The 14,820-nt window shown below is 34.1% G+C and overlaps 1 protein-coding gene across 4 annotated transcripts in view; it reads left to right on the top strand.

Moving 5' to 3' along the window:
* Positions 1-14,820, top strand: part of LOC139523352 (coiled-coil domain-containing protein 191-like) — a 69,804-nt gene that overhangs the window by 17,335 nt on the left and 37,649 nt on the right. Inside the window, exons 1-3 of one of the 4 annotated variants that reach the window (XM_071317245.1) lie at positions 3,983-4,036; positions 9,097-9,266; positions 10,668-10,772. In XM_071317245.1, coding sequence (XP_071173346.1) covers positions 4,000-4,036; positions 9,097-9,266; positions 10,668-10,772 — 312 coding nt within the window. In that variant the 5' untranslated portion in view covers positions 3,983-3,999. Of the gene's footprint in view, positions 1-3,982; positions 4,037-7,034; positions 7,107-9,096; positions 9,310-10,667; positions 10,773-14,820 lie in introns of those variants that run through there. The other 3 variants (XM_071317244.1, XM_071317243.1, XM_071317246.1) reach the window with 3 other exon arrangements.

Genomic DNA, 14,820 nt, shown 5'->3' with positions numbered 1-14,820 from the left:
TGGGACCACCTTATGAACTATAATAATGAGGAGAATGGAATGAATTACTACAGGAAACAATACAAGGATGAGGAAGGTAAGATTGTCTCCCTTGTTTAATGGGACCACCTTATGAACTATAATAATGAGGAGTATGGAATGAATTACTACAAGAAACAATACAAGGATGAGGAAGGTAAGATTGTCTCCCTTGTTTAATGGGACCACCTTATGAACTATAATAATGAAGAGTATGGAATGAATTACTACAGGAAACAATACAAGGATGAGGAAGGTAAGATTGTCTCCCTTGTTTAATGTGACCACCTTATGAACTATAATAATGAAGAGTATGGAATGAATTACTACAGGAAACAATACAAGGATGAGGAAGGTAAGATTGTCTCCCTTGTTTAATGGGACCACCTTATGAACTATAATAATGAGGAGTATGGAATGAATTACTACAGGAAACAATACAAGGATGAGGAAGGTAAGATTGTCTCCCTTGTTTAATGGGACCACCTTATGAACTATAATAATGAGGAGAATGGAATGAATTACTACAGGAAACAATACAAGGATGAGGAAGGTAAGATTGTCTCCCTTGTTTAATGGGACCACCTTGTAGACTATAATAATGAGGAGTATGGAATGAATTACTACAGGAAACAATACAAGGATGAGGAAGGTAAGATTGTCTCCCTTGTTTAATGGGACCACCTTGTAGACTATAATAATGAGGAGTATGGAATGAATTACTACAGGAAACAATACAAGGATGAGGAAGGTAAGATTGTCTCCCTTGTTTAATGGGACCACCTTGTAGACTATAATAATGAGGAGTATGGAATGAATTACTACAGAAAACAATACAAGGATGAGGAAGGTAAGATTGTCTCCCTTGTTTAATGGGACCACCTTGTAGACTATAATAATGAGGAGTATGGAATGAATTACTACAGGAAACAATACAAGGATGAGGAAGGTAAGATTGTCTCCCTTGTTTAATGGGACCACCTTATGAACTATAATAATGAGGAGTATGGAATGAATTACTACAGGAAACAATACAAGGATGAGGAAGGTATGATTGTCTCCCTTGTTTAATGGGACCACCTTATGAACTATAATAATGAGGAGTATGGAATGAATTACTACAGGAAAAAATACAAGGATGAGGAAAGTAAGATTGTCTCCCTTGTTTAATGGGACCACCTTATGAACTATAATAATGAAGAGTATGGAATGAATTACTACAGGAAACAATACAAGGATGAGGAAGGTAAGATTGTCTCCCTTGTTTAATGGGACCACCTTGTAGACTATAATAATGAGGAGTATGGAATGAATTACTACAGGAAACAATACAAGGATGAGGAAGGTAAGATTGTCTCCCTTGTTTAATGGGACCACCTTATGAACTATAATAACGAGGAGTATGGAATGAATTACTACAGGAAACAATACAAGGATGAGGAAGGTAAGATTGTCTCCCTTGTTTAATGGGACCACCTTGTAGACTATAAAAATGAGGAGTATGGAATGAATTACTACAGGAAACAATACAAGGATGAGGAAGGTAAGATTGTCTCCCTTGTTTAATGGGACCACCTTATGAACTATAATAATGAGGAGTATGGAATGAATTACTACAGGAAACAATACAAGGATGAGGAAGGTAAGATTGTCTCCCTTGTTTAATGGGACCACCTTGTGAACTATAATAATGAGGAGTATGGAATGAATTACTACAGGAAACAATATAAGGATGAGGAAGTTAAGATTGTCTCCCTTGTTTAATGAGACCACCTTATGAACTATAATAATGAGGAGTATGGAATGAATTACTACAGGAAACAATACAAGGATGAGGAAGGTAAGATTGTCTCCCTTGTTTAATGAGACCACCTTATGAACTATAATAATGAGGAGTATGGAATGAATTACTACAAGAAACAATACAAGGATGAGGAAGGTAAGATTGTCTCCCTTGTTTAATGAGACCACCTTATGAACTATAATAATGAGGAGTATGGAATGAATTGCTACAGGAAACAATACAAGGATGAGGAAAGTAAGATTGTCTCCCTTGTTTAATGGGACCACCTTATGAACTATAATAATGAGGAGTATGGAATGAATTACTACAGGAAACAATACAAGGATGAGGAAGGTAAGATTGTCTCCCTTGTTTAATGGGACCACCTTATGAACTATAATAATGAGGAGAATGGAATGAATTACTACAGGAAACAATACAAGGATGAGGAAGGTAAGATTGTCTCCCTTGTTTAATGGGACCACCTTGTAGACTATAATAATGAGGAGTATGGAATGAATTACTACAGGAAACAATACAAGGATGAGGAAGGTAAGATTGTCTCCCTTGTTTAATGGGACCACCTTGTAGACTATAATAATGAGGAGTATGGAATGAATTAATACAGGAAACAATACAAGGATGAGGAAGGTAAGATTGTCTCCCTTGTTTAATGGGACCACCTTGTAGACTATAATAATGAGGAGTATGGAATGAATTACTACAGGAAACAATACAAGGATGAGGAAGTTAAGATTGTCTCCCTTGTTTAATGGGACCACCTTATGAACTATAATAATGAGGAGTATGGAATGAATTACTACAGGAAAAAATACAAGGATGAGGAAAGTAAGATTGTCTCCCTTGTTTAATGGGACCACCTTATGAACTATAATAATGAAGAGTATGGAATGAATTACTACAGGAAACAATACAAGGATGAGGAAGGTAAGATTGTCTCCCTTGTTTAATGGGACCACCTTGTAGACTATAATAATGAGGAGTATGGAATGAATTACTACAGGAAACAATACAAGGATGAGGAAGGTAAGATTGTCTCCCTTGTTTAATGGGACCACCTTATGAACTATAATAACGAGGAGTATGGAATGAATTACTACAGGAAACAATACAAGGATGAGGAAGGTAAGATTGTCTCCCTTGTTTAATGGGACCACCTTGTAGACTATAAAAATGAGGAGTATGGAATGAATTATTACAGGAAACAATACAAGGATGAGGAAGGTAAGATTGTCTCCCTTGTTTAATGGGACCACCTTATGAACTATAATAATGAGGAGTATGGAATGAATTACTACAGGAAACAATACAAGGATGAGGAAGGTAAGATTGTCTCCCTTGTTTAATGGGACCACCTTGTGAACTATAATAATGAGGAGTATGGAATGAATTACTACAGGAAACAATACAAGGATGAGGAAGGTAAGATTGTCTCCCTTGTTTAATGGGACCACCTTATGAACTATAATAATGAGGAGTATGGAATGAATTACTACAGGAAACAATACAAGGATGAGGAAGGTAAGATTGTCTCCCTTGTTTAATGTAACAGCCTCGTAGACTATAATAATGAGGAGTATGGAATGAATTACTACAGGAAACAATACAAGGATGAGGAAGGTAAGATTGTCTCCCTTGTTTAATGGGACCACCTTGTAGACTATAATAATGAGGAGTATGGAATGAATTACTACAGGAAACAATACAAGGATGAGGAAGGTAAGATTGTCTCCCTTGTTTAATGGGACCACCTTATGAACTATAATAATGAGGAGAATGGAATGAATTACTACAGGACACAATACAAGGATGAGGAAGGTATGATTGTCTCTCTTGTTTAATGGGACCACCTTATGAACTATAATAATGAGGAGTATGGAATGAATTACTACAGGACACAATACAAGGATGAGGAAGGTAAGATTGTCTCCCTTGTTTAATGAGACCACCTTATGAACTATAATAATGAGGAAAATGGAATGAATTACTACAGGAAACAATACAAGGATGAGGAAGGTAAGATTGTCTCCCTTGTTTAATGAGACCACCTTATGAACTATAATAATGAGGAGTATGGAATGAATTACTACAGGAAACAATACAAGGATGAGGAAGGTAAGATTGTCTCCCTTGTTTAATGGGACCACCTTATGAACTATAATAATGAGGAGTATGGAATGAATTACTACAGGACACAATACAAGGATGAGGAAGGTAAGATTGTCTCTCTTGTTTAATGGGACCACCTTATGAACTATAATAATGAGGAGTATGGAATGAATTACTACAGGAAACAATACAAGGATGAGGAAGGTAAGATTGTCTCCCTTGTTTAATGGGACCACCTTATGAACTATAATAATGAGGAGTATGGAATGAATTACTACAGGAAACAATACAAGGATGAGGAAGGTAAGATTGTCTCCCTTGTTTTAATGGGACCACCTTATGAACTATAATAATGAGGAGAATGGAATGAATTACTACAGGAAACAATACAAGGATGAGGAAGGTAAGATTGTCTCCCTTGTTTAATGAGACCACCTTATGAACTATAATAATGAGGAGTATGGAATGAATTACTACAGGAAACAATACAAGGATGAGGAAGGTAAGATTGTCTCCCTTGTTTAATGGGACCACCTTATGAACTATAATAATGAGGAGAATGGAATGAATTACTACAGGAAACAATACAAGGATGAGGAAGGTAAGATTGTCTCCCTTGTTTAATGGGACCACCTTATGAACTATAATAATGAGGAGTATGGAATGAATTACTACAGGAAACAATACAAGGATGAGGAAGGTAAGATTGTCTCCCTTGTTTAATGGGACCACCTTATGAACTATAATAATGAAGAGTATGGAATGAATTACTACAGGAAACAATACAAGGATGAGGAAGGTAAGATTGTCTCCCTTGTTTAATGTGACCACCTTATGAACTATAATAATGAAGAGTATGGAATGAATTACTACAGGAAACAATACAAGGATGAGGAAAGTAAGATTGTCTCCCTTGTTTAATGGGACCACCTTATGAACTATAATAATGAGGAGTATGGAATGAATTACTACAGGAAACAATACAAGGATGAGGAAGGTAAGATTGTCTCCCTTGTTTAATGGGACCACCTTGTAGACTATAATAATGAGGAGTATGGAATGAATTACTACAGGAAACAATACAAGGATGAGGAAGGTAAGATTGTCTCCCTTGTTTAATGGGACCACCTTGTAGACTATAATAATGAGGAGTATGGAATGAATTACTACAGAAAACAATACAAGGATGAGGAAGGTAAGATTGTCTCCCTTGTTTAATGGGACCACCTTGTAGACTATAATAATGAGGAGTATGGAATGAATTACTACAGGAAACAATACAAGGATGAGGAAGGTAAGATTGTCTCCCTTGTTTAATGGGACCACCTTATGAACTATAATAATGAGGAGTATGGAATGAATTACTACAGGAAACAATACAAGGATGAGGAAGGTAAGATTGTCTCCCTTGTTTAATGAGACCACCTTATGAACTATAATAATGAGGAGTATGGAATGAATTACTACAGGAAACAATACAAGGATGAGGAAGGTAAGATTGTCTCCCTTGTTTAATGGGACCACCTTGTAGACTATAATAATGAGGAGTATGGAATGAATTACTACAGGAAACAATACAAGGATGAGGAAGGTAAGATTGTCTCCCTTGTTTAATGGGACCACCTTATGAACTATAATAATGAGGAGTATGGAATGAATTACTACAGGAAACAATACAAGGATGAGGAAGGTAAGATTGTCTCCCTTGTTTAATGGGACCACCTTGTAGACTATAATAATGAGGAGTATGGAATGAATTACTACAGGAAACAATACAAGGATGAGGAAGGTAAGATTGTCTCCCTTGTTTAATGGGACCACCTTATGAACTATAATAATGAAGAGTATGGAATGAATTACTACAGGAAACAATACAAGGATGAGGAAGGTAAGATTGTCTCCCTTGTTTAATGAGACCACCTTATGAACTATAATAATGAGGAGTATGGAATGAATTACTACAGGAAACAATACAAGGATGAGGAAGGTAAGATTGTCTCCCTTGTTTAATGGGACCACCTTGTAGACTATAATAATGAGGAGTATGGAATGAATTACTACAGGAAACAATACAAGGATGAGGAAGGTAAGATTGTCTCCCTTGTTTAATGGGACCACCTTATGAACTATAATAATGAAGAGTATGGAATGAATTACTACAGGAAACAATACAAGGATGAGGAAGGTAAGATTGTCTCCCTTGTTTAATGGGACCACCTTATGAACTATAATAATGAGGAGTATGGAATGAATTACTACAGGAAACAATACAAGGATGAGGAAGGTAAGATTGTCTCCCTTGTTTAATGGGACCACCTTATGAACTATAATAATGAGGAGTATGGAATGAATTACTACAGGAAACAATACAAGGATGAGGAAGGTAAGATTGTCTCCCTTGTTTAATGGGACCACCTTATGAACTATAATAATGAGGAGTATGGAATGAATTACTACAGGAAACAATACAAGGATGAGGAAGGTAAGATTGTCTCCCTTGTTTAATGGGACCACCTTATGAACTATAATAATGAGGAGTATGGAATGAATTACTACAGGAAACAATACAAGGATGAGGAAGGTAAGATTGTCTCCCTTGTTTAATGGGACCACCTTATGAACTATAATAATGAGGAGTATGGAATGAATTACTACAGGAAACAATACAAGGATGAGGAAGGTAAGATTGTCTCCCTTGTTTAATGGGACCACCTTATGAACTATAATAATGAGGAGTATGGAATGAATTACTACAGGAAACAATACAAGGATGAGGAAGGTAAGATTGTCTCCCTTGTTTAATGAGACCACCTTATGAACTATAATAATGAGAAGTATGGAATGAATTACTACAGGAAACAATACAAGGATGAGGAAGGTAAGATTGTCTCCCTTGTTTAATGGGACCACCTTATGAACTATAATAATGAGGAGTATGGAATGAATTACTACAGGAAACAATACAAGGATGAGGAAGGTAAGATTGTCTCCCTTGTTTAATGAGACCACCTTGTAGACTATAATAATGAGGAGTATGGAATGAATTACTACAGGAAACAATACAAGGATGAGGAAGGTAAGATTGTCTCCCTTGTTTAATGGGACCACCTTATGAACTATAATAATGAGGAGTATGGAATGAATTACTACAGGAAACAATACAAGGATGAAGAAGGTAAGATTGTCTCCCTTGTTTAATGGGACCACCTTATGAACTATAATAATGAGGAGTATGGAATGAATTACTACAGGAAACAATACAAGGATGAGGAAGGTAAGATTGTCTCCCTTGTTTAATGAGACCACCTTATGAACTATAATAATGAGGAGTATGGAATGAATTACTACAGGAAACAATACAAGGATGAGGAAGGTAAGATTGTCTCCCTTGTTTAATGAGACCACCTTATGAACTATAATAATGAGGAGTATGGAATGAATTACTACAGGAAACAATACAAGGATGAGGAAGGTAAGATTGTCTCCCTTGTTTAATGGGACCACCTTGTAGACTAATATGAGGCAGGCATTACCTGTAAATGGGGACGAAGTCTGTATGAATTATTTTTTTGTAACTTAAATATTTGTTTAAAAAAAAAGAAACGGAAATACCGTAACGTTTCCGATTTTGGTTCTGTTGATAGGGATTTAGTTGTGACGTTATTTAAATTATGACGTCATATGCAATGTAAACAAAGAAACGCTATCATCAGGTAACGTTTTTTCATATCAAGGAATTATTAAAAATGAAATTGGTATTGCACGTTCCTTCCTATTTTATACTAGACTGATAAATATATATTTTACTCAAAGTTTCATACAAACGAGACCGGAAAAAGGAAGTACATTGTACATTTCTGCGCAGGTCCGGGATTTCAAAACACGACAAACAAAAATTGAACGATTTTGAGTTCATTAGTACAATGAAAAATTCGGGAAATTTTCCCGTATTTTTTTTTATTGAATTTTCTACTGTTATTGGGGACTCCGTCCCCGTATAATAATGAGGAGTATGGAATGAATTACTACAGGAAACAATACAAGGATGAGGAAGGTAAGATTGTCTCCCTTGTTTAATGGGACCACCTTATGAACTATAATAATGGGGAGTATGGAATGAATTACTACAGGACAGGATGAAGAAGGTAAGATTGTCTCCCTTGTTTTATAGATAAGAAAGGATATGGGAAATCCATTCATGACACAAAATCAGTCCATGTGCAGCAAAATTCACAAAAAGCAAAGGAACAGCACTTATTTTGTTGTTCTTCATCTCAAAGTCACAGTGAGGCCTTCAACACTATTTATTGGAAATGATCTATGGGATTTCATAATTATAGATAGATAAAAAAAATGTATTAAACGAGACATCAGATGTTTAACAGAATCACAAGAAAACCAAGATTAAAATGAGACATCTTGACCAAGTAAGGGTTTAAAATAGCACACCAACTTCAATATTTGAATGCAGTTTATTTACTGTGATTCATTATTATTTGTTGGATACCATTTTTTTAGGTGTTCGCCGGTACAGGTGAACCACAAATTCAAATGTTCAACAAATTACACATTTCCTTTGGCTTTGTATGCAGAAATTGGCAAAACCACGAAATGAATTACCCATGAAAGTGCAAGTTTTGCACAATCCACAAAAATTGATAACCACTAAAATAAATGAATCCACAGTATGTTTGATTACAGCAATCCTATACCATGAGGACAGAAATACAATATTTTCCCCAAAAAAGAGCTTATTCAATTAGGACTTAATTTTTCTCTGTATCATTTTGCATTTTTCATGTTGCTGCAACAGAAGCTGCAGAAGCGGGACCTATTGGTGCTGCTTCCTGCCCCAGCATAGAGAATAATTATAAAACATTGTTTTACATTTTGTAATGTGCCTTTTAAAGCTTGCTAAGCAGTATTAGTTTTGACCTTTCGATGACTTGAAGTTGCTAATATCTACGTAATTTGATGGATAGTTGTCTCATTGGCATTCATACCACATCTTGTTATTTTATAAAGTTACACCAGCAAGACATACTGAAATGTACTTATGTATTAATACCTTATATGCTAACTCTAAAACATTACATTTGTCATCAATCATGTCAATTGTTATTGTTCTTTATAGGTTTTAAAATTGTAACTTTTATAAATTGCAGATCCATATGCCTTTTTGGCGGACATGGATGAAGGTCGAGCAGTTGACACAGTTCTTGATCAGATGTTAAAGAAAAAAGTCGTAGCTGACAGAGTTGTCAATGATTTGGGATTTGATGATAGTAGCAAATACAAAGATCCAAGACTTAAAATGGAGCTAAGGCATAAACAGGTATTTATGACTCCACTGCAAAATGGAGCTAAGGCATAAACAGGTATTTATGACTCCACTGCAAAATGTATACCATTAGTTACTCAATGTGCAATTGTCCTAAAGCAAGAATCGGGTTAGTAAAATTCATATCTGGTGAAGTCCAACCCGATATGAATTTTAGTGATCCTGATTTTGTTATATTTATAGATTATCGTTGATCATCTCAACGAGATTGATTTTCTCGCTTGAGCCGGGAGTCGCTATTTTACCTATGACGATGTTGTCAATTTCATGTCAATTTCTTTAGCAACGCCGCATGCCTGCTTAGTTTTTAGTGATAATTTGCCATCTCAAGCGCGTAGCATGATATGAAAAATTATCACAAAAAAAGATCAAAGGAAAAATGCACAAAATAGCGATTAAACCACTTATTATATTCAAATTCAATTATTATGACAATATCAACCAAATATATTTAGGTACAAATCTAAAACTGTGAAAAATAAAAAAATTAGGACTATAAAGCAACTAAAAAAAATCTTCTTTTTTTTATTAGGTCAATGTTATAAGGGAGATAATTCCAATTGACTTATTAAACAATTGCACTGAAACTTATTAGGACAGTATCAGCAAATTGTGAGCAATTACTCTTAATCAGGATAAAAATAATTAACAGCATTACATTTAATTCTCTTATTTTATTCTTAACAATTTGATTCACTTGAGGACTGAATGTGTGAATAGCTTGTATTATAGTTCTTCATTAAGAGCTTGTACTATACATGTAGATCTAAATTTGGAAAATTTTGTTATATTGTTATAACTTCTGGTGATTGTCTGATATTTTGGATAATTAGATTACCTAACTTATATGTCACACAGATCATACAATACACTTTTACAGAATAATACAAATGAATATCTCAGTTTGGTTAATATGTCAAAAGTTGGACTTTTTAAGTCTAAAGTTGATGATATATTATGTCTACAATTTTATTGAATATGTCAAAAGTTTGACTTTTTATGTCTGAAGTTGACCATTTACATATATACAGTGTAACCTATCTAATCTGACACCTGGGTATTCCAATATCCTGCTTTAACAAACACATTTTCATTTCATAACACAGGTTACACTTTGTCTAAAGATTGATTTAATTTCTACCACAGAATCTTGTGCTACCAGTATATATATTTCCTCGTATGCAAATTTGAAATTTCAAACATCTGGAACACTCTGTAAGCTTTTCATATCTACTAGTTAAAATGAACATCTGGAATGGCATGAAAGAAATATTTATATCTTAATTAGAAAAATCAGAAAATTATCTTTTGAATCAAGCATGCTACAAATTTTTTTGGGAACTATCGTTTATAATTTATTTTTTCAATTAAACTGCGATTTGATCTGCCTTTCAGGTAAAAGAAAAGAGAGAAAAACATGAAGAACAATTAAACAGAAAACGACGAGATCAACAGGCTAAAAAAGAAGCACAACTAAAAGCCAAACAAATGATATTAAAGGTAGAGTGACATTATTATATTTTGGGCAGAGAAATTATGTCAGAAATAATTCATGGATCCCTATAATTTTTATGTCCCTTTAAAGGAGTTAGGGCTAAATTGCTTTACAGCTTGTCTGTCAGATAAATAAAGTTGTCACACTTTTCTCATGGACATAATTTCATGTAGAAATTGATCCAATATTCACCTACTGGTATTTTGGTGTGAATCATATCTAGATTTTCATAATTTCTGAAACAGATTTCTTTATACTTTTAATAGGCTATTTGCCAATTCCCGTTATGACCCTGTAATTAGAGATCCCTAAAAAAGTTGTCTCCCTTATGAGGAACATTAATTTTTATTTACAATGGAGAGCCAGCAGAAAGAGCAAATTTACCTGTGCTTAATGTGAGATATTTATAAGGTTTTCAAATCTTTTGATTACATTTGATTTGTTGTTTAACTAAATACTTTTGACATCAGAAATTATTTTTCATGAAAATTAAATAAACCGCCGATATGTCACTTTCAATTCGTCATGCTTTGCATTGGCTAAAGCCAATTTTGTCCGGTATAGAACCAGTCTACAATTGACAAAGGGAAGTAATTTGTTTAAAAAGTGTGTAATAACAGAATCAAATTGATAATTGGCAAATGGACTATTAATTGACAACTGCAAACTTCCTATGCAAATAAGACCTAACCATGGTTATATCTGACACAAAAATATATATGTGTATCACATCATTTCATATAATATATTTTTGTGTCAGACATAACCATGGTTAGGTCTTATTTGCATAGGAAGTTTGCAGTTGTCAAGTAAAATTCCATTGAAAAGGTTTTTCTCATTGTAAAATTGAAAAAAAAAGGAGTTGACAGAGATATATCTCGCTTTTTATACGCCCGTCAAAAATTGACGGGACGTATTATGGTATACAAATGTCCTTTGTCTGTCCGTCTGTCTGTCCGTCTGTCTGTCCGGCGTAAACATGTCGCACCGTAACTTGAGAACGACTTATCCAAATTTCATGAAACTTAAAAGAGATGTTTCTTATGATGGCCAAATGATCTGTATACTTTTTGGTGAAAATAAGATTAAAACTTTTTGAGTTACGGCACTTTGTAACTAAAACAGGGGTGTGTGTTTTTTCACATGTCGCACCGTATCTCAAAAACGATTCTTAATTATGGCTTAAAACTTTAAACACTTCTTAGTTATATTAATCTTAATATCTGTATACTTTTTGGTGATGATTCAAAATTTTATTTTTGAGTTATCAGGGGTTAAGAAATTTTGTTATAGCTCACTAGGCCAGGGCTAATTAGTAGCAGGATTTTACTAGCCCTGTTGGAAGAACTACTAGCCCAACAAAACTGACCTGCTAGCCCGAGTATGCCTTACAAACTCAGAGTTTGTTGCAAAATACAATGAATTCTATAAACTTTACAACTTTTATCCGTTGTACAGTAGATTTTAGCAAATTGGATACCAAAAACTTATGTCAGCAAAAAAATATCCCTTTAGCAGATATATGCAATTCGTTGATCATGATAATTGAATAATCCTTGACTATTCTGTAATAAAGAGTTGACCAAATCCCGACATGGTACAACTCTTGACCACTTCTATAGTATATGGGTATATAAAAGGATTGGAGTGATTTTTATCAAATACACCATCACGTTTGTGTAAAAGAATTATCAGCTGGTTATGTGAAATGCTCATATTTGTTTTCAGTTTTAAAATTCTCTTAATTAAAATAAATCAAATGACCTCAAATATTTATGTGATTAAATATCACCATTCATAGTTTGTGTCTTTTATAATTGTTTTATAAAGGAAGTACGGTAATATCAATATATACATGTATTAACATTTATCACAGGTAAGCTAATTGTGGGCTATAAATTGACTACAAACTGAGCAGTCTCTAAACTGAAATTGTTTTTGTTATAAATTTTATTTCTTTAAAATCGAATCCATTTGAATATCAATGAAGATAATCATGATTGATGAAATATTATTGCATCAAGTTTAGGTTTTCTGAAGACTTTAAATGTTTAGGTTATGGTTCTGGAGGCTTCTTCAGTTTGCAAATAAAAACAAAATGGCGTCCATAACATGTGCACATGTTTCAAATTTATATCTGACGAAAGTCAGGTTTTAAAATTACTGTTAAAAGGGATTCACATAAAATTGCAATAAATTATTAATCAGGTTACATAATATTTCCCCGGTTGCATAAGCAGTGTACAATACCCCCTGTAATGACAAATCGATATTGAAAGTACGGGATCCACACCAAGTGATTTATTCTATTTTAAAACTTTTACAAAGTCAGTTCAAACTCTGGGAATTCCGGATGACGTAGTCGAATCTGATTGGCTAAGATAGAATGGTGATGAGGGGATTTTCCACTTTCTATTTTGAAAACGCCAAGAATTTTGTGTTACTAGTCCGTCGGGCATATTTGGTTACAAGTTTTGGTTGCCCGAGGTCCAAATGCTGTAGTCCCGGGCGTCGGGCTAGTGGATTTTTTAACCCCTGGTTATTGAGTATTTTGTAAAAAAGGGGGAGGGGTTTTTTACATGTCGCACCATATCTCAAAAACGATTTATGATTATTGCTTAAAACTTTACACATGTCTTTGTTATATTAATCTGAAGATCTGTATACTTTTTGGTGATGATTCAAAATTTCATTTTTGAGTTATTGAGTATTTTGTAAAAAAGGGGGAGGTTTTTTTTACATGTTGTGCCTTATCTCAAAAACCATTTATGATTATTGCTTAAAACTTTACACACTTCTTTGTTATATCAATCTAAAGATCTGTATACTTTTTGGTTTTGATTCAAAATTTTATTTTAGTGAAATTTAGTTTTTTGTAAAAAAAAACAGGGTTGGGGATTTCACATTTCCCCGCCGTGTCTCAAAAACAATATATGGTTATTGCTTAAAACTTTCTCAGAAACTATTTATGATTATTGCATAAAACTTCCACACAAGAAGTCGGGCGTATCATGCGCTCATGGCGCAGCTGTTTATTGATACATGTAGTAAAGTGCAAATGTTGAAATTAAAAAGTCAAAATTAAACATGTTTAAATATGCATAACATTGAAAGTCATGGAATCATTATTGAAGATGATGGGCCAAATAACCTCCACAGTGTTCCAGCTAGAATTTCAAATTTCAATCCCGTAAAAGGGCATTTAACGCGTGATATGATTAAATGAAAAGGGCATGTTTTAATAAAGATATTAATCAAACATTGTGTTTATTCGTTAAAATCACTGGTTATACAAGAACTACATCATTGGCCCATAAAGAAATCTATCTTTTTACTTTTAGGCTGAAAAACTTGTCAAGCAGCTTGTCACACAAGTTTTTAAATCATTGCTTGGCACAGTTGAGCTTTAATTGCAGCATGTTTTGAAAGGTGTCCTGTTTCATTCTGTTTCTATGATATGGTTTTACACACTTTACCAGTTTACCTTTCTAACTTTGCTGTGCTAAATGACAATACAGCACAAAACAGCTGTGCTCAATAAGTGCACCATGTTAGGATAAAGCAACAGTTAAAATTTGTATTAAAAATAAAGAAAACAGAAAAAGATTACCAAAGCACCCTACAAACACTGCTACTGAGACCCTCTTTATCTTTTCCCATAACTCAAAATACCTAAACATATATATTCTTAAGCAAGAAGTATGTAGACATATTTCAGAATATATTAATAAGTGGGCAGTAAGAGTTATCCTTCGTTCCACATTTACAATGTAGGCAACTGACTCTCCTCATAAAAAAATAAAAATACATTTGTGACTGTATTTTTATGCCCCACCTACGATAGTAGAGGGGCATTATGTTTTCTGGTCTGTGCGTCCTTCCGTTTGTACGTCCTTCCGTCTGTGCGTCTGTTCGTCCGTCCGTCCCATTTCAGGTTAAAGTTTTTGGTTAAGGTAGTTTTTGAAGAAGCTAAAGTCCAATCAACTTGAAACTTAGTACACATGTTCCTTATGATATGATCTTTCTTATTTTAAAACAAAATTAATCTTTTGA

This window comes from Mytilus edulis, chromosome 5 (genome assembly GCF_963676685.1).
Source record: "Mytilus edulis chromosome 5, xbMytEdul2.2, whole genome shotgun sequence".
In the NCBI taxonomy this organism is placed as follows: domain Eukaryota; kingdom Metazoa; phylum Mollusca; class Bivalvia; order Mytilida; family Mytilidae; genus Mytilus; species Mytilus edulis.
Note: the sequence above shows the minus strand (reverse complement) of the source record. Positions and strands in the feature narration are given on the sequence as shown.